The sequence below is a fragment of the Pelodiscus sinensis genome, chromosome 1 (assembly GCF_049634645.1).
Source record: "Pelodiscus sinensis isolate JC-2024 chromosome 1, ASM4963464v1, whole genome shotgun sequence".
Classification (NCBI taxonomy): domain Eukaryota; kingdom Metazoa; phylum Chordata; order Testudines; family Trionychidae; genus Pelodiscus; species Pelodiscus sinensis.
The window spans coordinates 105,227,831-105,242,754 of record NC_134711.1 but is presented as its reverse complement, the minus strand read 5'-3'; the positions used below and the strand labels follow the sequence as shown (position 1 = coordinate 105,242,754).

Genomic DNA, 14,924 nt, shown 5'->3' with positions numbered 1-14,924 from the left:
AACAAAGAAGTTGATTCTCTGCTTTACGTACAAAACTTAACTCAGCCTTACCTACAGAGTTGCTACAGACAAGGCCATAATTACATAAGAGCACAGTAACAAATAAAGCATTACATAACACCCAACATACAATGAAAACTGATCACATCAATCACTCAGTAGCTGGGTTTCAGATATGATAGAACATGAACTATGAGGAATGGTATGCATAGAGCATACTCCCCCCGCCCGCCACCCCCAACTGTGAGGCAGTAATTTGCTGATAAAGCTGTTGATCCAAGGACAGAAGAATATATTAGGGGAACATTCAGTCATTTACCACGATCAGCATTTTTACTAAGACACACAAGTGGTTTCACAATCCACAGAGATAACAGGGGCTAAGGTTTTTTTATTTAACAGTTTTCTATTTAATTCAACCCTTATGTAAAATAACTTAACAGGGTTCTTTCAAATTAAAAAAAAATCTGTGTCATTTATCTATTTGCTATTCCCATGGTTACAAGTCTAGTAAGAGTGATTAAACACTTATACAAACACTTATACAAAACAGGTAAACTCAGCAGTCAGTCTACACAAGGACTTCACAAGTAGGGTTGCCAGATGATTGAAACAAAAAATACCGAACACCCCCCTCCTCCCAAAACAAAAACCACTGGGAAAAAATTCTGTTGAAGGGAAAAAAAGGGGGAAGAGACCAAAGTTGTTGAGCAAAAAAAAAGGGGCGGGGGCACTCCAAGACTTATTAACACCCCGCCCCCCCCCCAAAAAAAGCCAACATTAAAACAGCATTAAAACAGCATGTCCCCTTTAAGAGTGAGTGCAGGGATAGGAACGGGGAGAGGTTGAGCATTTCTTCCCCTAGGTCTTTTTGCCGGCAGCCATTTTGTGCCGGCAGCCTTGCAGAACCAGGTAAGCATAGCGTCTGGGGGTGTTGCAAGCTGGAGGGAGGCCTCGGGAGTCGGGGGAGCCCGGGCGCTGAGTGTTTGTAGGGTTGCCAGAAGCCTGGCATTTTTGCCTCCTGGCCAGGGAAAACAATCAGAAAATACTGGATACCTTAGGTGTCCAGTATTTTCCTGAATTTTTTTTACCAAACAGGAGGCGAAAATACCGGACTGTCCGAGTGAATACTAGACACCTGGCAACGCAATTCACAAGACAGTATGCTGTGTAGTAACAGGAATGGAGGGGTGTATGAACTTAGGTTATTTAGAAGTAAAATGAGCTTCACAACATTTTGTATTTTTTCAGACTTTCATTCCATTAAAAAAATGAAAGACCACCTTCCCAAATCTAGGCTTTTCTACACTATCAACATTTGAGATAATCCAGTACAATTCTTTCTACAATTCCTTGCTGAAGGTTTTGCCTTAATAAAGATTTGTTAGACCCATCTTCCGGGTAAGTAGACCTCAATCCAACACAAACACGACCTAAACCCTAAAAAAGTACAAATCTAGGTTTGAACTTTGCAGGTTTTTTTTTTTAAATGTATATATATCCAACCCTCGGATATTGTAGTGCTATCTATCCAGATAACTGATTTCTCAACTTAAATGAGAAAGACTCTTAGATCATTCTATTGTTTCACATTATCCTGTCCAAACACCACAACAGGTTTTGATTTCCATTTGCACAATGAAAGAACCCTGTTTCCTGTCTACTGAGGAATTTTCTCGGGCTCTCTTATCTCTTCTCTAACCAAACAATGATTTTAATAAAATTGTCCCTAATTTTGAAAACAATAAGGAAGACAGGAGATGCGAAATAGAAAGTATATATTAATTATATAGTAAGCACAGCTGCCTATAAATACTAAATAGAGGGCCAGATTTTTTGCGGGTGTAAACTGGTGCCACTCCATTGGGACTTCAACAAATTACAGCAGCACAGGCTCTGGCTTAGACGGTTACATGGTGTTTGCATGAGGCTTCTTAAAGTGCCATCTCTCAAATGGCAGACAACGCAGTACAGCAGATGCAGAGCATTCTTTGCTCTGTTAATGGATATGAAAACAGTTACTCACTTTCTTTCTGGCTTCTGCTTTCTGGAAACACTCGTGCTGTATAAAGGTAATGGCAGCAAGGATCCTGGGTAATGAGGACGTCTTTTCGGTATCCAAAATGCTCACTGCACGCTCCAGAGTCATCTCCCCTTCTGGGCTCCTAAATATACAGCCAGGGATGTTATCGTGAATCAAGGTGGCAGAGTACCAGCATTCAGCCAATGGCTTTTACCAGGCAATTCATAACTATCAACACTCTTTAGTCATCCTTCACCTATGATTTTCCTCCCAGTAGTAGGAGAGCTAAGAAAAGTGTCATGGTGTCTATACCAGCCAGATATGTGCTGTGGAAAAAAAAATCCTACCAAGTGGAGTTGTTATAACACAAACAAGTGGAGCAGCCCACACTAAATCTGCTAGAATTTCAAACCCACACCAAAAGTTCCAAGGTGCCCATACTTGCAGGTGCAGAACAACCTCTACTCCCACTGGGCTTGGGACATCCATCGCACCATGAAGGATTGGACCCTACTGGAGGCCAAATTTAAAAAAAGTGTTCGTAGCTTTCAGAGGTCTCTGATTTAGTTTTTCTCTGCAATGTCATTATGAAGGCATGCACTCACCATATGTTTTTAACGTCCTATGCTTTCTCAGCTGTTCTACGTAGGGAACATCTGCTGCACTGGGCCCTGGGGGTTTTTTGGGTGCAAGGAAACAGCATGATGATGGCTATTACATCAGGCAAAATATCAAAAGCTGGAAGGAGAGATCACTAGGCTCATGTGCTGACAATAAATGTATTGACAATGAGTGTGAGTCAATAAAACACACACATTAAGCATATGTAGATTTAGGACGGGTAAGGTACGCCCTTCATTGCCTAGATTCCTGTTCACAAGGTTATACTGAGGCTAATTATAACAGGTCTGAGGCTTAGTCTAATTTTTACTTCATTAAAGTTTATCTTTAGTCAGTAGAATGAGCCATTGTAGAGCACATTTCACAGTTCAACCAGCTCAAAGTTTTAAAATCAAAGTTTGGTGCCCTGATCCCATCCTAACTTCAAAACCTTCACAGATGAACAAATACCATATTACGAATTAGCGCAAGTGGAGGGAAAATAAGCAAATGAATATCCATAATAACTGTGTGTCTTCCAAATGACACCTTATGTGGATCACTAAAATATGGAGTAACAGTGATACACCATTTTGTCCGATAAAATTAAGGTACTCCATGCCAAGTAGAATGACGACTCCATAAAGAGCTGCTCTTTGAACAGGAACTCTAAGCCTTCAATATGAGAGTGGTTCTGGGGTATCCGCTTATTGGCATGGCCAAAAAATAAGTGGGTTAAGTGTCTCTGTGCTTCATGCTCTGTATTCACAGGGTTAGCTAAATATTCTGTAAATGATTTTAAATGCTTGTATTTTATACATCGGGGTGCGTCTAGACTGGCAAGATTTTGCGCAAAAGCAATTGCTTTTGCTCAAAATCTTGCCGTCTGTCTACATTGACCGCGAGTATCTGCACAGGAACACTGACTTTGTACTGTACAAAATCAGTGGTTCTTGCGCAAATAGTTTGATGCTCCCGCTCAGGGATAAGCCCTCTTGTGCAAGTATTCTTGCGCAAGTATTCTTGACAGGCAAGTTAATTTCTTGTGCAAGAAAGCCCGATGGCTAAAATGGCCATCAGAGCTTTCTTGCGCAAGAGAGCGTCTACACCGGTACGGATGCTTTTGCGCAAAAGATGTCTTTTGTGCAAAAGCATCCGTGCCAGTGCAGACGCTCTCTTGCACAAATACTTTTAACGGAAAAACTTTTCCGTTAAAAGTATTTGCGCAAAATCATGCCAGTCTAGACGCAGCCAAAGAGTTTAATCATTTTATATCCTCTTGGTTATTCTTTAAAGAGACCAAAGTAGGAACGAATCTTTACGTTTTCAATACCTTCCTGAACATAGCTGTAAAATATGCAGAATGTGCTTTATTACAGTTTGCTAAGGCTTTAATGCTGATGAGTTGACTCATATCTTAGACTGAGAGATGTTTGGGGAAACGGACTGGCTTACACTGCATAAAATCCTGCCTCCACTGAAGTCAATGACAAAATTCCAGAAAACTTCCCTGGAGGCAGGATTTCATCCTCTGTGCTTTACATGAGTAATACCGTGATCCTACTCTCATTTAGTGAATTAGTGTAGGATCCAAAAGATTCAATATAGGAGTATAGAACTGGACTCATAACTTTTAATAATCCAGCATTTATTGTAAGAGAAAAACTTATCCGACTCCTCTTCACTTGAGGTGACAAATGTTACAGAATAACATTGGCAGGGCCAAATTTTGTTTTTAGTATCATGGATATACATCCAGAAAAAGTCAGTTTATGCTCACAGCTAATTGTCCTCACTTGTCATTGCAGTTATGCTACTCAGTTTACAATGGTGTGCATAACAGCACAATATAGTCTGGTATTTCATAAATATATAATTCTACATTAATATGGAACAGAATGAACTGCAAAAATTCCTATATTTAAATATCAGGCATATCTAGAATTTTTTTAAAATAAGGGTGAAGTTTTAAAGATTGTTCAGGCATCTGCAAAAACTTAAACACATCTGCAAACCACAAGTATCTTATTATACACCAGCACTCAAAAGAAATAATTAAAATTATTTTATTTTAAAAATAATAAATTATAATCACAAACTTTTTTTTGTTAATGATTAAGTGTACTATCAAGTGGTACATCTCTTTTCAGGGACTATGTCTTGACTATTTGTCTTTTCCAATCTCTAACTAATGTGACACCCCTTATAAATTCTTGAACTTTGGGAGTAAATGCTGTATTGTTTTGGAAATGTAAGAATAAATTTTCATAATATGGCTGTAATCTCAAGGTGCAGTTTAGGGCACTTGACCATCTAAACACAGAGCATGCAAGTATATAGATATTTAAGTGATCAAGAGGCTTCCCACAGTTACTTGTCCATAATTTGTGGATGCAAAAATATAGGGTACCAATAAAGATGGACTGAAAAAATTGGCTATTAATAGCTACATTTTCAAAGAAGGCCTAATCTGGCCATTAATTTTACCCCTGTATTTGAACATGAGTACAATCACTTAGAGGTACAACAATTGAATACACACACTTGTAGGTGTGAAGAGCAATTTTTCCAAGTCTCATAGTGTGGCATCTAAATTCTAGTACTGTATCTTCCGGCGTATAAGGCTACTGGGCGTATAAGACGACCCCCTAATTTTTTAGTTAAAAGATAGGCTTTCGTCTTATACACCAGCGCCCCTTCGCCTCCCCGGCTTTGCTCCCGGTGTCCCTGATCTGCTGGAGACGGTCCCCAGCAGACCAGAGGCACCGGGAGCAAAGCCGCAGCAGCGGCGGGGTCCCGCGCCTCTGAGGCTTTGCCAGAGCAAAGCCTCAGAAGCGCGGCACCCCGCCGCCGCTTCGGCTTTGCTCCCGGTGCCTCTGGTCTGCTGGGGACCGTCTCCAGCAGACCAGGGACACCGGGAGCAAAGCCTCTGAGGACGCCCCGGCAGCGGGACAGCCCCGGCGCGCCTGGGTCGCCCCACCGCCGGAGCCCCTCCGCGGCTTTGCAAAGCCTCGGGGGAAGCCGGCGGCGGGGCATCCCAGGCACGCCTGGGCTGCCCCGCCACCGGCTTCCCCCAAGGCTTTGCAAAGCCGTGGAGGGGCTCGGGTGGCGGGGCAGCCCAGGCGCGCCTGGGATGCCCCGCCGCCTGTATATCCGGCGTATAAGACGACTCCCGATTTTTGGGGGATGTTTTTTAGCATCAAAAGTTGTCTTATACGCCGGAAAATACGGTATTTGTTTCCATAATTAATCAAACAGAAAAGTTGTTCCAGCATAAATCCAAAGATTTTGTTTTTAAACTGTGGCCCTTGAATGGTCATCTCTGAGAGATACAAGCAAAGCTGTTTGCTAACTAGATTTTTAAATGTATTTCTACAGAGCTGCCTTGACTAAATCTCATGTTGCGTAATTGTGAATCATTTATGTAATCTGTTCTACTTTATTCCTCTAATTTTCTTTAAAAAATCCTTCTATATAAAAACATGTTACTGGTGTACAACCCTATTCTTCCCCCCAAACGATTTCAGTTTGAAACAAATCCACAGTTAGATCATGATTCTGGAAAGCCCTTAAGCATGTGCTGAACTTTAAATACCAGCTTCAGTCCATAGGTCGGATTTAGGTATGTGTACAAGTGCTTTCATTTATCAGGGCCTTAATGGAGAAACAAAGCCACTCAAATAATCATTCAACAGTCAATAGTAGTTCATACAGGAAAAAGATAACGAGGGCCTTATTCGTTCGGTCTCTTAGAATCCCAGATGTGGGTGTATGCAGTAAACATTTCCTTTAGTGACGGGAACAACAACTACAAAAATGTTCTCAATCTGTGCATTGCCAGTCACACTGTGGCAGAGCATGGGACCTGGAGATGCACTGATTGTACCACATCTTCTGGGATGTCTCACACAGTGGCAGCTTCTCCCAGCAGAACCTTTGTGGGAGAGCAGCAATGGGACTTGTATCTGCCTTATCTACAGGATAAATGCATCTGCTAGTGCAGCTAATTCTGGAGCTAAAACTTGAACCAACTTCCCCCCTTCTCTCCAAAAAGAAAATGTCTTTGAGTTTATTTTTCTTAATGTATGGCAAGTTTTTATCCCGCTTGTTTCATTTTCCTGTATTTCCTGGTTGTGACTAAGACTTAAAAGTGCCATAATACCTCAAGACAGACCATTTTCAGAACTGCCCAAGTGGATATAGGGCATAAGGAATGCACGAGAGAGGCTCTTCTGAGAATTTTAACGAACAATTTCACTGACCAACCAAGGTTCAGATATTTCTTTTCATGAATCAATGATCATACTTTTAGAAGCATACCTCAACTGAAACGAGCAGTCAAAACTTTTAAGGTTCAACCCAGTCACTTCCTCCTATCCAGTCAGAAGATACATATAGAAATTCAGTTGCCTGCTCCTTAGCTAGGGATTTTAAATATCAATTAATTGAATAGTCATTTAACCTCATGAATTCTTATCGGTTACATGACTATTCCATAGTCCCCGGGGGTGATGCCGGCAGCCAGTGCACTCGGGCCTACTCCTGAGGAGCCCCCTGCCACTCTGCACTGCTGCCTCTGTATCAGAGGCAGCAGTACAGGGTGGCAGCATCCCTGTCTTGGATGGGGATGGGGGGTGAGCTCCTGTACCTGCCACAAGCCAGAACTCAGCCGGGATGCCAGCCCACCTGGCTCCTAATACCCTTTAAATGCAGAGCTGCAGTGGGGGTAGGTCCTGGACCTGGCATGAGCCAAGATTGAGCCAGGCTGCTGGCCAGGCTGCTAAAAAATGTACTGGTGGGAGGAAAGGGGGGGATGCATGTAGTCTATAGCAGTCTTTCCTAATTCGTGCTCCGTGGAACCCCAGGGTTCCATGAAGCAAAAGTCAGGGTTCCACAAGAACGTCGCGCTCCCTTGTCCCCTCTTAAAGAGACTATTTTGCATTTTTTTGTTTTGTTTTGGTTTTTGTTGCTTGACAATTTCTAGTGGGTCTTTTTTTTTCTTTGCTTGACAGATTTTACTCTGGCAACCCTAGGGGTTCCTTGAAATTCTTTTTAAGCTGAAAAGGGTTCCGTGGCCAAATAAAATTGGGAAACGCTGGTCTATAGCATTAACCTATAAGCTTCTGCTTATCGGTTAATCGACTACACTGTTACATCCCTGAAGATACATCTTATTAATATCTGTATTAATCATTTTCTCATTGAAATTTTTATTTTAACTTTGTATCAAGTCCTTTTAGCATTGTAATAAGACTTTAGCTTTGTTGTATTAAGTCCTTTTATATAGAAACATTGTATACTTTCATATAGGACATAGAAACTTTGTATTAAGTCTTTCTACATAGAAACCTTGTATCTTATAGACTTTGTACCCCCTTTTGCTTAATTGATTGTCCTGCTGAGTGAACGAGGTGTGAATGGATAAGGCATGAAAGACCAGCAACTCCCTGCACTTGCAAGGGGTAGAGAGTGGTGAAAGCCAGATTCAAGAACAATGAGAAGAACAATGGGACCTGTGAAGTGGGCTCACTGAAAGAAGACTGGACCTATGTACGCCTTGGGAGTCAGCAGCAAGGGCCTGCTTTTGGAAACACCCTCTTTGACAGTGAATGTGACAGCATTAAGACACCACCCAGACAAAGGTGCCACAGATGTCTGACTGCATATGCATATAATGACTCTCACAAATCATGCATATGCATGTGATGACTAACTAGTGTAGAGTTGCATGAGAGAGAAGACACTATAAATCTAAGGCATCTTGAAGAGGGACCTCGGGTTTTCGTCTTGTCAACATGGGAACATCAATCCGGATCAACGGAAGCCCAGCTCCATCTCTCCCCACACCTAACTCAGCTTGCCAGTGCAGTTAGGGGGAGCAACTATTGGTAACAACAAGGCGGGGTGTGTGTGCTATATTATATGCATATGATAAAGTATTGATTGATCTAAGTATGCTCAATAAATGCGGCATGTTGACTCATCCCCCTGAAAAAGATCCCATGTGCTTCTTTTAAGCACAGCATCCCTACCTCTAGCCTCAGTCAGCTTAACCCCTTAAACTTGTCTGCTTTAAGGAATATCAATATCACTTCAGGAATTCTGTTTAAACAAGCTCCTATTTTGACAGAATCATTTTACTACTGTACAATAACTTGTGCTGACCTGATGACTACAGAACAATGTTTTACTCTGATGCTGTATACCATAATAGACAATGAACACTTAATTCCCAGGTAAACAAATAATGTTGTTGCTATCTGATCAGAAATGTTCAAGCTCCACAGCAAAACTCCATCAAAAGGAGCAAAAAAACAGCAACAACAAAATATGAAAGCAAACAAAGCTTTGGAAAAAAAAAGGCATCTGAAGACAATACTCTTGTTTAAAAAAAAAGAAATTATCTAATTATACTCTTGGTGCTAGGAGAACAATTAACATTTAAAACTACATGTGCAAGAAAATATGAAATAGGAATGTGAACTTGTAATACAGGCAGTCCCCGGGTTACGTACAAGATAGGGACTGTAGGTTTGTTCTTAAGTTGAATTTGTAGAGCCGAGGAGCAGTGCTGCGGGACCAACCGGCAGCGCCCCAGCTGCTCTGCCCCAGGCGTCCGCGAGAAAAGCCTGGTCTGCCGGGGGGGGGGGGGGGACTAGGGGGGGCAGGGGCGCACTAGCTGCACGCCCCCCCAGCAGACCAGGGAGACCGGTCCCGCCGCCCACGTCCTCCGCGGCTTTGCTCCGCATCTCCCAGGTCTGCTGGGGGGAGGGAGGGGCGCACTAGCTGCGCCCCCCCCCCCAAGCAGACCAGGGAGACGCGGGTGGCGGGACCGAGACGCGCCGCGGTCCCGCCGCCCGGGTCCTCCGCAGCTTTGCTCCGCGTCTCCCTGGTCTGCTGGGGGGGGCTCCCCCCCAGCAGACCAGGGAGACACGGAGCAGCTTTTCTTGCCCCGGAGGATGCGGGCGGCAGGACCGCGGCGGGTCTGGGCGGTCCCGCCGCCCGCGTCCTCTGGGGCGAGAAAAACCCCGTTCGTAAGTACAGATCCGACGTAAGTCAGAGCCGCGTAGCCCCGGGGACTGCCTGTAGTCTTCTGGTTATCAAGTGGTTCAATCTGTATGAACAGCCACAATGAATGAGTGCTGAAAGGATCTGTTCTACCCAACAGAGCAAGGCCTGTCAATACATTATTGCAAGTTAGACTGTAAATTACTGAAGGCAAATACCAGATCTCCCTACCTGACTGATCCCAGATGAGAGATTTTGCCAGACCAGAGAGGCCATTACTGGCCCCTCTGTTGATGCCCTGCTCCCTGCCCCCGCCAGGGCTTCCTGGCTCCCCCTGGGCAGCCCAGCTGGGTTGTGCATCTGGCTTCCCTCCTCCCCATGCAACTCAGCTGGGCCATCCCTCCACCCCCACCTACAGTATGCTGGGAACTCTGATCATGAAACATCTGTGGTCTGGACCATAGATGTTATTGAACCAGAGAATTCCGGTTTATAGAGGCACAACCAATAATAAATAAATAAATAAATAAATAAATAATGATTTCCCCTTGTTTGTTCCATTTATCCAAAACACGAGTCATAAAGGAAAAAACAGCTAGAAATGCATCTATTCTTTGTGAACTAATGGAGGGGGATCATTTCTTTTTTTTACAGGGAAATGCGTGGCACAGAGTCAGTATGAAAACTTCCAGATATATCCTAGAGCAGATTTAGAATCAAACTTACCCAAGCTGTGTGCCACTGGCGACAACTTTTTCAGTGCGTAAGAGATCATTTTCTGTGGCTGCTGCCATAGCTGCAGTCAATGCCATCTTCTTCCCACCTGTTTCTGCACTACGACTGGTCATTACGGTTGCCTGGGGAGTTTCCCTTGTGGACTGAGTGTTTCTGAAGGTATTTTGTTGCCAGCTGGTCTTCAAAGACTGCCTGTTCTGAAATCCAGCGTGGGAAAGAAATGGTGATCTGACTTGTCCCACAGCACTACCATTAGTCAGGTAGTTCTCTTTCTCCAAGAGGTTGGTCATACTGCGACTGTTCCCCACTTGTGGGTACATAACTACAGCTGGGCTGCTGGGGGCACTGTCAAAGACTGTGTCATTAAAAGACCCTAGATGGAAATGGGTTTGATACATCTGCTCTTTGATTGCAGAATCATGATTACTGGGACCAACAATATCAGAACGAGCATATCTTGGTGGAACACTAACATTGGATCTCCTGCTATCACCAGGCCTCCGAGAGAATCCCCTGTTGTAGTGGAAATCATTGTATACCAGCTTCTCGGGACCTTTCTGGGGAGAAACTTCTAATCTCTTCAGAGGCTGCCTTTGATACTTCTCTTCCATTGTCTTGTATGAAGTATATTGTGGGGCTCCAGTCCCCCATCTATTTCTGTAAGAGCCTGGTGAGGCCACCTGAAGCAAAAAGGGACAAGAGTCATCATAAGAACAGAGCTTTTTTGTTTTCTTAATTATTCTGTGATAATTTGCGTGGATAACATTTTTGCCACTTGCTAGTAGAAAGTAGAACAGTACGATCAAAGGTGGACTGCAGACAAACATGCTGATGAAAATAGGGTTTATTGCACTTCTTTATGAACCTCCCTTTGAAACTAGGAGGGAGTGCATTCTGGCTCCTAAGCACTATGGGCTAGACTTCAGGATACCTAGGTTCTAATCCCTGCTCTGCCACCAACTCAAAGTGTGATCCTGTACAAGTCACTAAACATAAGATACTCAAAAGGGCCTCTACATTCTGGGTCATCTCTGTTTTAGGTGTTCAACTGGTGTGACGTAGTGGGGGTACTTGCTGGGCTGTGGTGACCCCTGCTGTCTGGAGCAAGACCCAGCAGGGAAAGCCTCACTAGGCCAAGGTAATGCCAAACTTGTTGAACCAGTGGCCAGACACCCCCCATGGAGAGGAACAAAGGAAGGTGGAATGCTGCCCTGGCTGGGGGGCAGGGCTGGAAGAGGGTTAGTTGGTTGCTGGCTGTCTGAGAGCATGGAGGAGACAGCCTAGGGGAAGGGGCTGGAGTTTAGGGGCCCAGTCTCCCCCATCTCAAGGGGGCCTGAGGTATCCTAGCCCAGCTCTGTGACCAGATTCCATCTGTGCTGTGCTGTATCCTGGAGAGGCAATAAACTTCCTCTATTCCACCAGCTGGTGGAGTCTGTTTGTGCCATTTCGGGGTGCAGGAGACGGGGAACCCCCAACGCGCCGTCACAACTGGACACACCCAAAGTTTGATCTGCAAACACACTGAACACAAAAATCTCCAAAACTGAAGTTAAGTGTCTGAAAAGGCTCTGAGACCCTCAGACAGATGAAAAATGTTATGTCGACAAGGAGCATTATTAACAATACTGTAACTGGGCTTGTACATGAAGTCAGCTTATCTGACCTTGAGTGATGAACAACTTTCCTGGCCTCAATGGGCACCCTGGCAACTTGTTGCAATCCACAAACTACACCTTATTTACATGTATGTGCATTCAAAAATTAACGTGATGTATGAATGTAGGGTGCAAGCCATCGCAGGTAGGGGCCAGACTGCATACTGCTTGCTCTCACTGGGGAGGAGCTCCATGCAGGAGCAGTCTTAGCCGTGGAAGGAAGGAGTGCACAATCCAGCTGTGGGACCAGGACAGGCTCATGAGGTTGGTTGCATTTGTTTATCCAGGAGATGTACACAGCAATACTCATTTTCTGGACTGAAAGGGAAGAAGGCAGGTAACCCTAGCTTGCACCTCTTTCTATGCATCACCATTTCACTAGAAGGGCAGAGGTGCATAAATAAGGGCAATGGAGAAATTGTGGGGGAGGGGGAGGATGCATCATTTCAGGAGTCACTTGGCACTGGGAGGTTACAAGGCCTTTTCTCATGGCAGCCACTCCTCTCAGCTCTTCCATTTCCACCTTCAAAACTATGACATCTCCCCGAGGTCCATGTAGTACCTCCAGTTCCCACCCTCACTGCACCCTTCTTTCTAAGTTTTGTAATGTGGAGTACAACCCATTTCAAATGTTTTCAAATTGAGTGGTGAGAGGGCATAAAGGTAGCCATGAGGCAGTTGCAGTTATGCAATTGGTTGTGAAGATATGCGAAGAGGGTAAATAGACTCAGAAAAACAAAATATAATTGTATGTGGTGGTGCTTTTAAAGCTCCACGTGGCCATTAAGCCTGTATGACAAAACCACCCCAGTAGAAATTCTTGTGTTTTGCAAAGTTTAAAGAGATTACAAGGTGAACACGTACCATTATAGAAAAAAAAAATCAAGCCACTGTGTGTGGCAGCAAATAAAGATATGAATTTGCAATTCTACAAATTTCCAGTTATTCCCTGCGTTTTTCTCACCTGAACAGATTGATAATATGTGACTCCTTGTGGAGGTCTTGAAAAATCAACTGTGTCCAGGTTATAAACATTTTCTGGAACACTGATGGCCCGATGGAGACTGCCTAGAATTGAAACAAGACTAATGTAAGCACGATCTTAAGGAAACAATATTTTATAATAAAAGGACAATATACATCCAGCCTGTGACGCTAATAATACACACACTAGTTGGAGAGTGAACAAGGAGAAACGGAAAAGGTGTTAGGTATTCACTATATTATGTTCAGGTAGTGCATAAGCAATGTTCTCTGATAGCAGAAACTCACAAGAGGAGAAGCAATTCTTGGTTTAGTCCTAATTGGAGCACATGATCTGGTCCAAGAACTGATTATAGCTCGACTGCTTGGTAATAGTGACCATAAGATAATGAAATGTAAACATCTGTCTGCTGGAAAAACACCACAACAGCTCAATACTGTGTGTACGTCTAGACTGCAGGCTTCTTTTGAATCCACACAGCCAAAGTGCATCGAAAAAGCAATCTGCTTTTTTGAAAGATAGCGTACACACTGAATGGACGCTATCTTGCATTTAAGCTGTAATTACTATGGACGGAGTGGCCACCAGGGCACCTGTGCTTTTTTCTGGAGGCCTCTTCTTTCGAAAAAAATCCCTCTTCCGCATCCACACACACCTTTTTCCAAAAGAGCTCTTTCAGAAAAAGTGTTCTTCCTTGCAGAATTAGATTTACCAATGTCAGAAAAACCCCTGTGTTCTTTCAGTTTTCTTTCAAAAGAACACAATAGCAATGTTGACGTAACTGGAGTTTTTTTGGAAAAATGGCCGTCGTTTTTTTTCCCCAAAAAAACCCTGCAGTCTAAACACACCCTGTAGCATTTAATTTCAGAAAAGGAGGACTACTAAAAAATGAGGAAGTTAGTTTAACAGAAATTAAAAGGTACAGTGCTAAAAGTGAAATCCCTGGAACTACAGTACATGGAAACTATTTAAAAAGACACCCAAATGTATACCCAAATTAAAAACACACACACAATAAGAGAACCAAAAGTGTGCCATCATGGCTAAACAACAAATAAAAGAAACAGTAAGAAACAAGAAGGCATCCTTTAAATAGAGTAAGTTAAATCCCAGTAAGGAAAAAAGAAAGGAGTAAAATTTGTAAATGAAATGTAAAAATATAATTAGGAAAGCCAAAAAAGAATTTGAAGAACAGTTAGGCAAAGACTCAAAAAGTGATAGCAAAAATGTTAAGTACATCAGAAGCAAGTAGTCTGCTCAATAACAAGGGGAGCACTGGATGATTGAGGTGTTAAAGGAGCACTCACGGACAATAAAGTAATTGCAGAGAAACTCAATGAATCTTTGCATTAGTCTTCACGGCTGAGAATGTGAGGGACATTTCCAAACTTGAGCCATTCTTTTTAGGTGACAAATCTGAGGATCTGTCCTAGATTGAGGAGTCATTAGAGGAGGTTTTGGAACAAACTGATGAACTAAACCATAATATGCCACTAGGACCAGATGGCATTCACCCAAGAGTTCTGAAGGAACTCAGATGGTGAGGCTGCAGAACTATTAAATGCAGTTTGTAACCAATTCTTTAAATCAGTTTGCCCTTGTCTACTCTAGGGGCTACATTTGAATTAAGATTCACATCTTCAGCTACGTTAATTGTGTAGCTTGAGTCGAAGTATCAACTCGAATTTTGGTGCTATACGCACTGCAGGAAGTTGAAGGGAGCATACTCTCCCTTCAACTTCCCTTTCTCCGCACAGAAACAGGACTACCGGTATCGACGGGAGTGCCCTCTCAGTTCAAATTAGTATGTTTTCACTAGATCCACTAATTCGAACCTCGATCGAATGTGGTTGCTTCAATCTTATCTGTGGTGTACACAGAGCCTTCCTGTACCAAATGACTGGAAGATAGTTAATAT

General features: G+C 43.3%; 1 protein-coding gene across 1 annotated transcript in view; it reads right to left on the bottom strand.

The window, feature by feature from the left end:
• PKP2 (plakophilin 2) overlaps nucleotides 1–14,924 on the bottom strand; it is a 74,149-nt gene that overhangs the window by 48,425 nt on the left and 10,800 nt on the right. The window contains exons 2-4 of the mRNA XM_075940244.1: nucleotides 12,986–13,089; nucleotides 10,358–11,046; nucleotides 2,027–2,165 (exon numbers count right to left, since the gene is read on the bottom strand). Of these exons, the coding sequence (XP_075796359.1) occupies nucleotides 2,027–2,165; nucleotides 10,358–11,046; nucleotides 12,986–13,089 (932 nt within the window). The remainder of the gene's footprint in view (nucleotides 1–2,026; nucleotides 2,166–10,357; nucleotides 11,047–12,985; nucleotides 13,090–14,924) is intronic.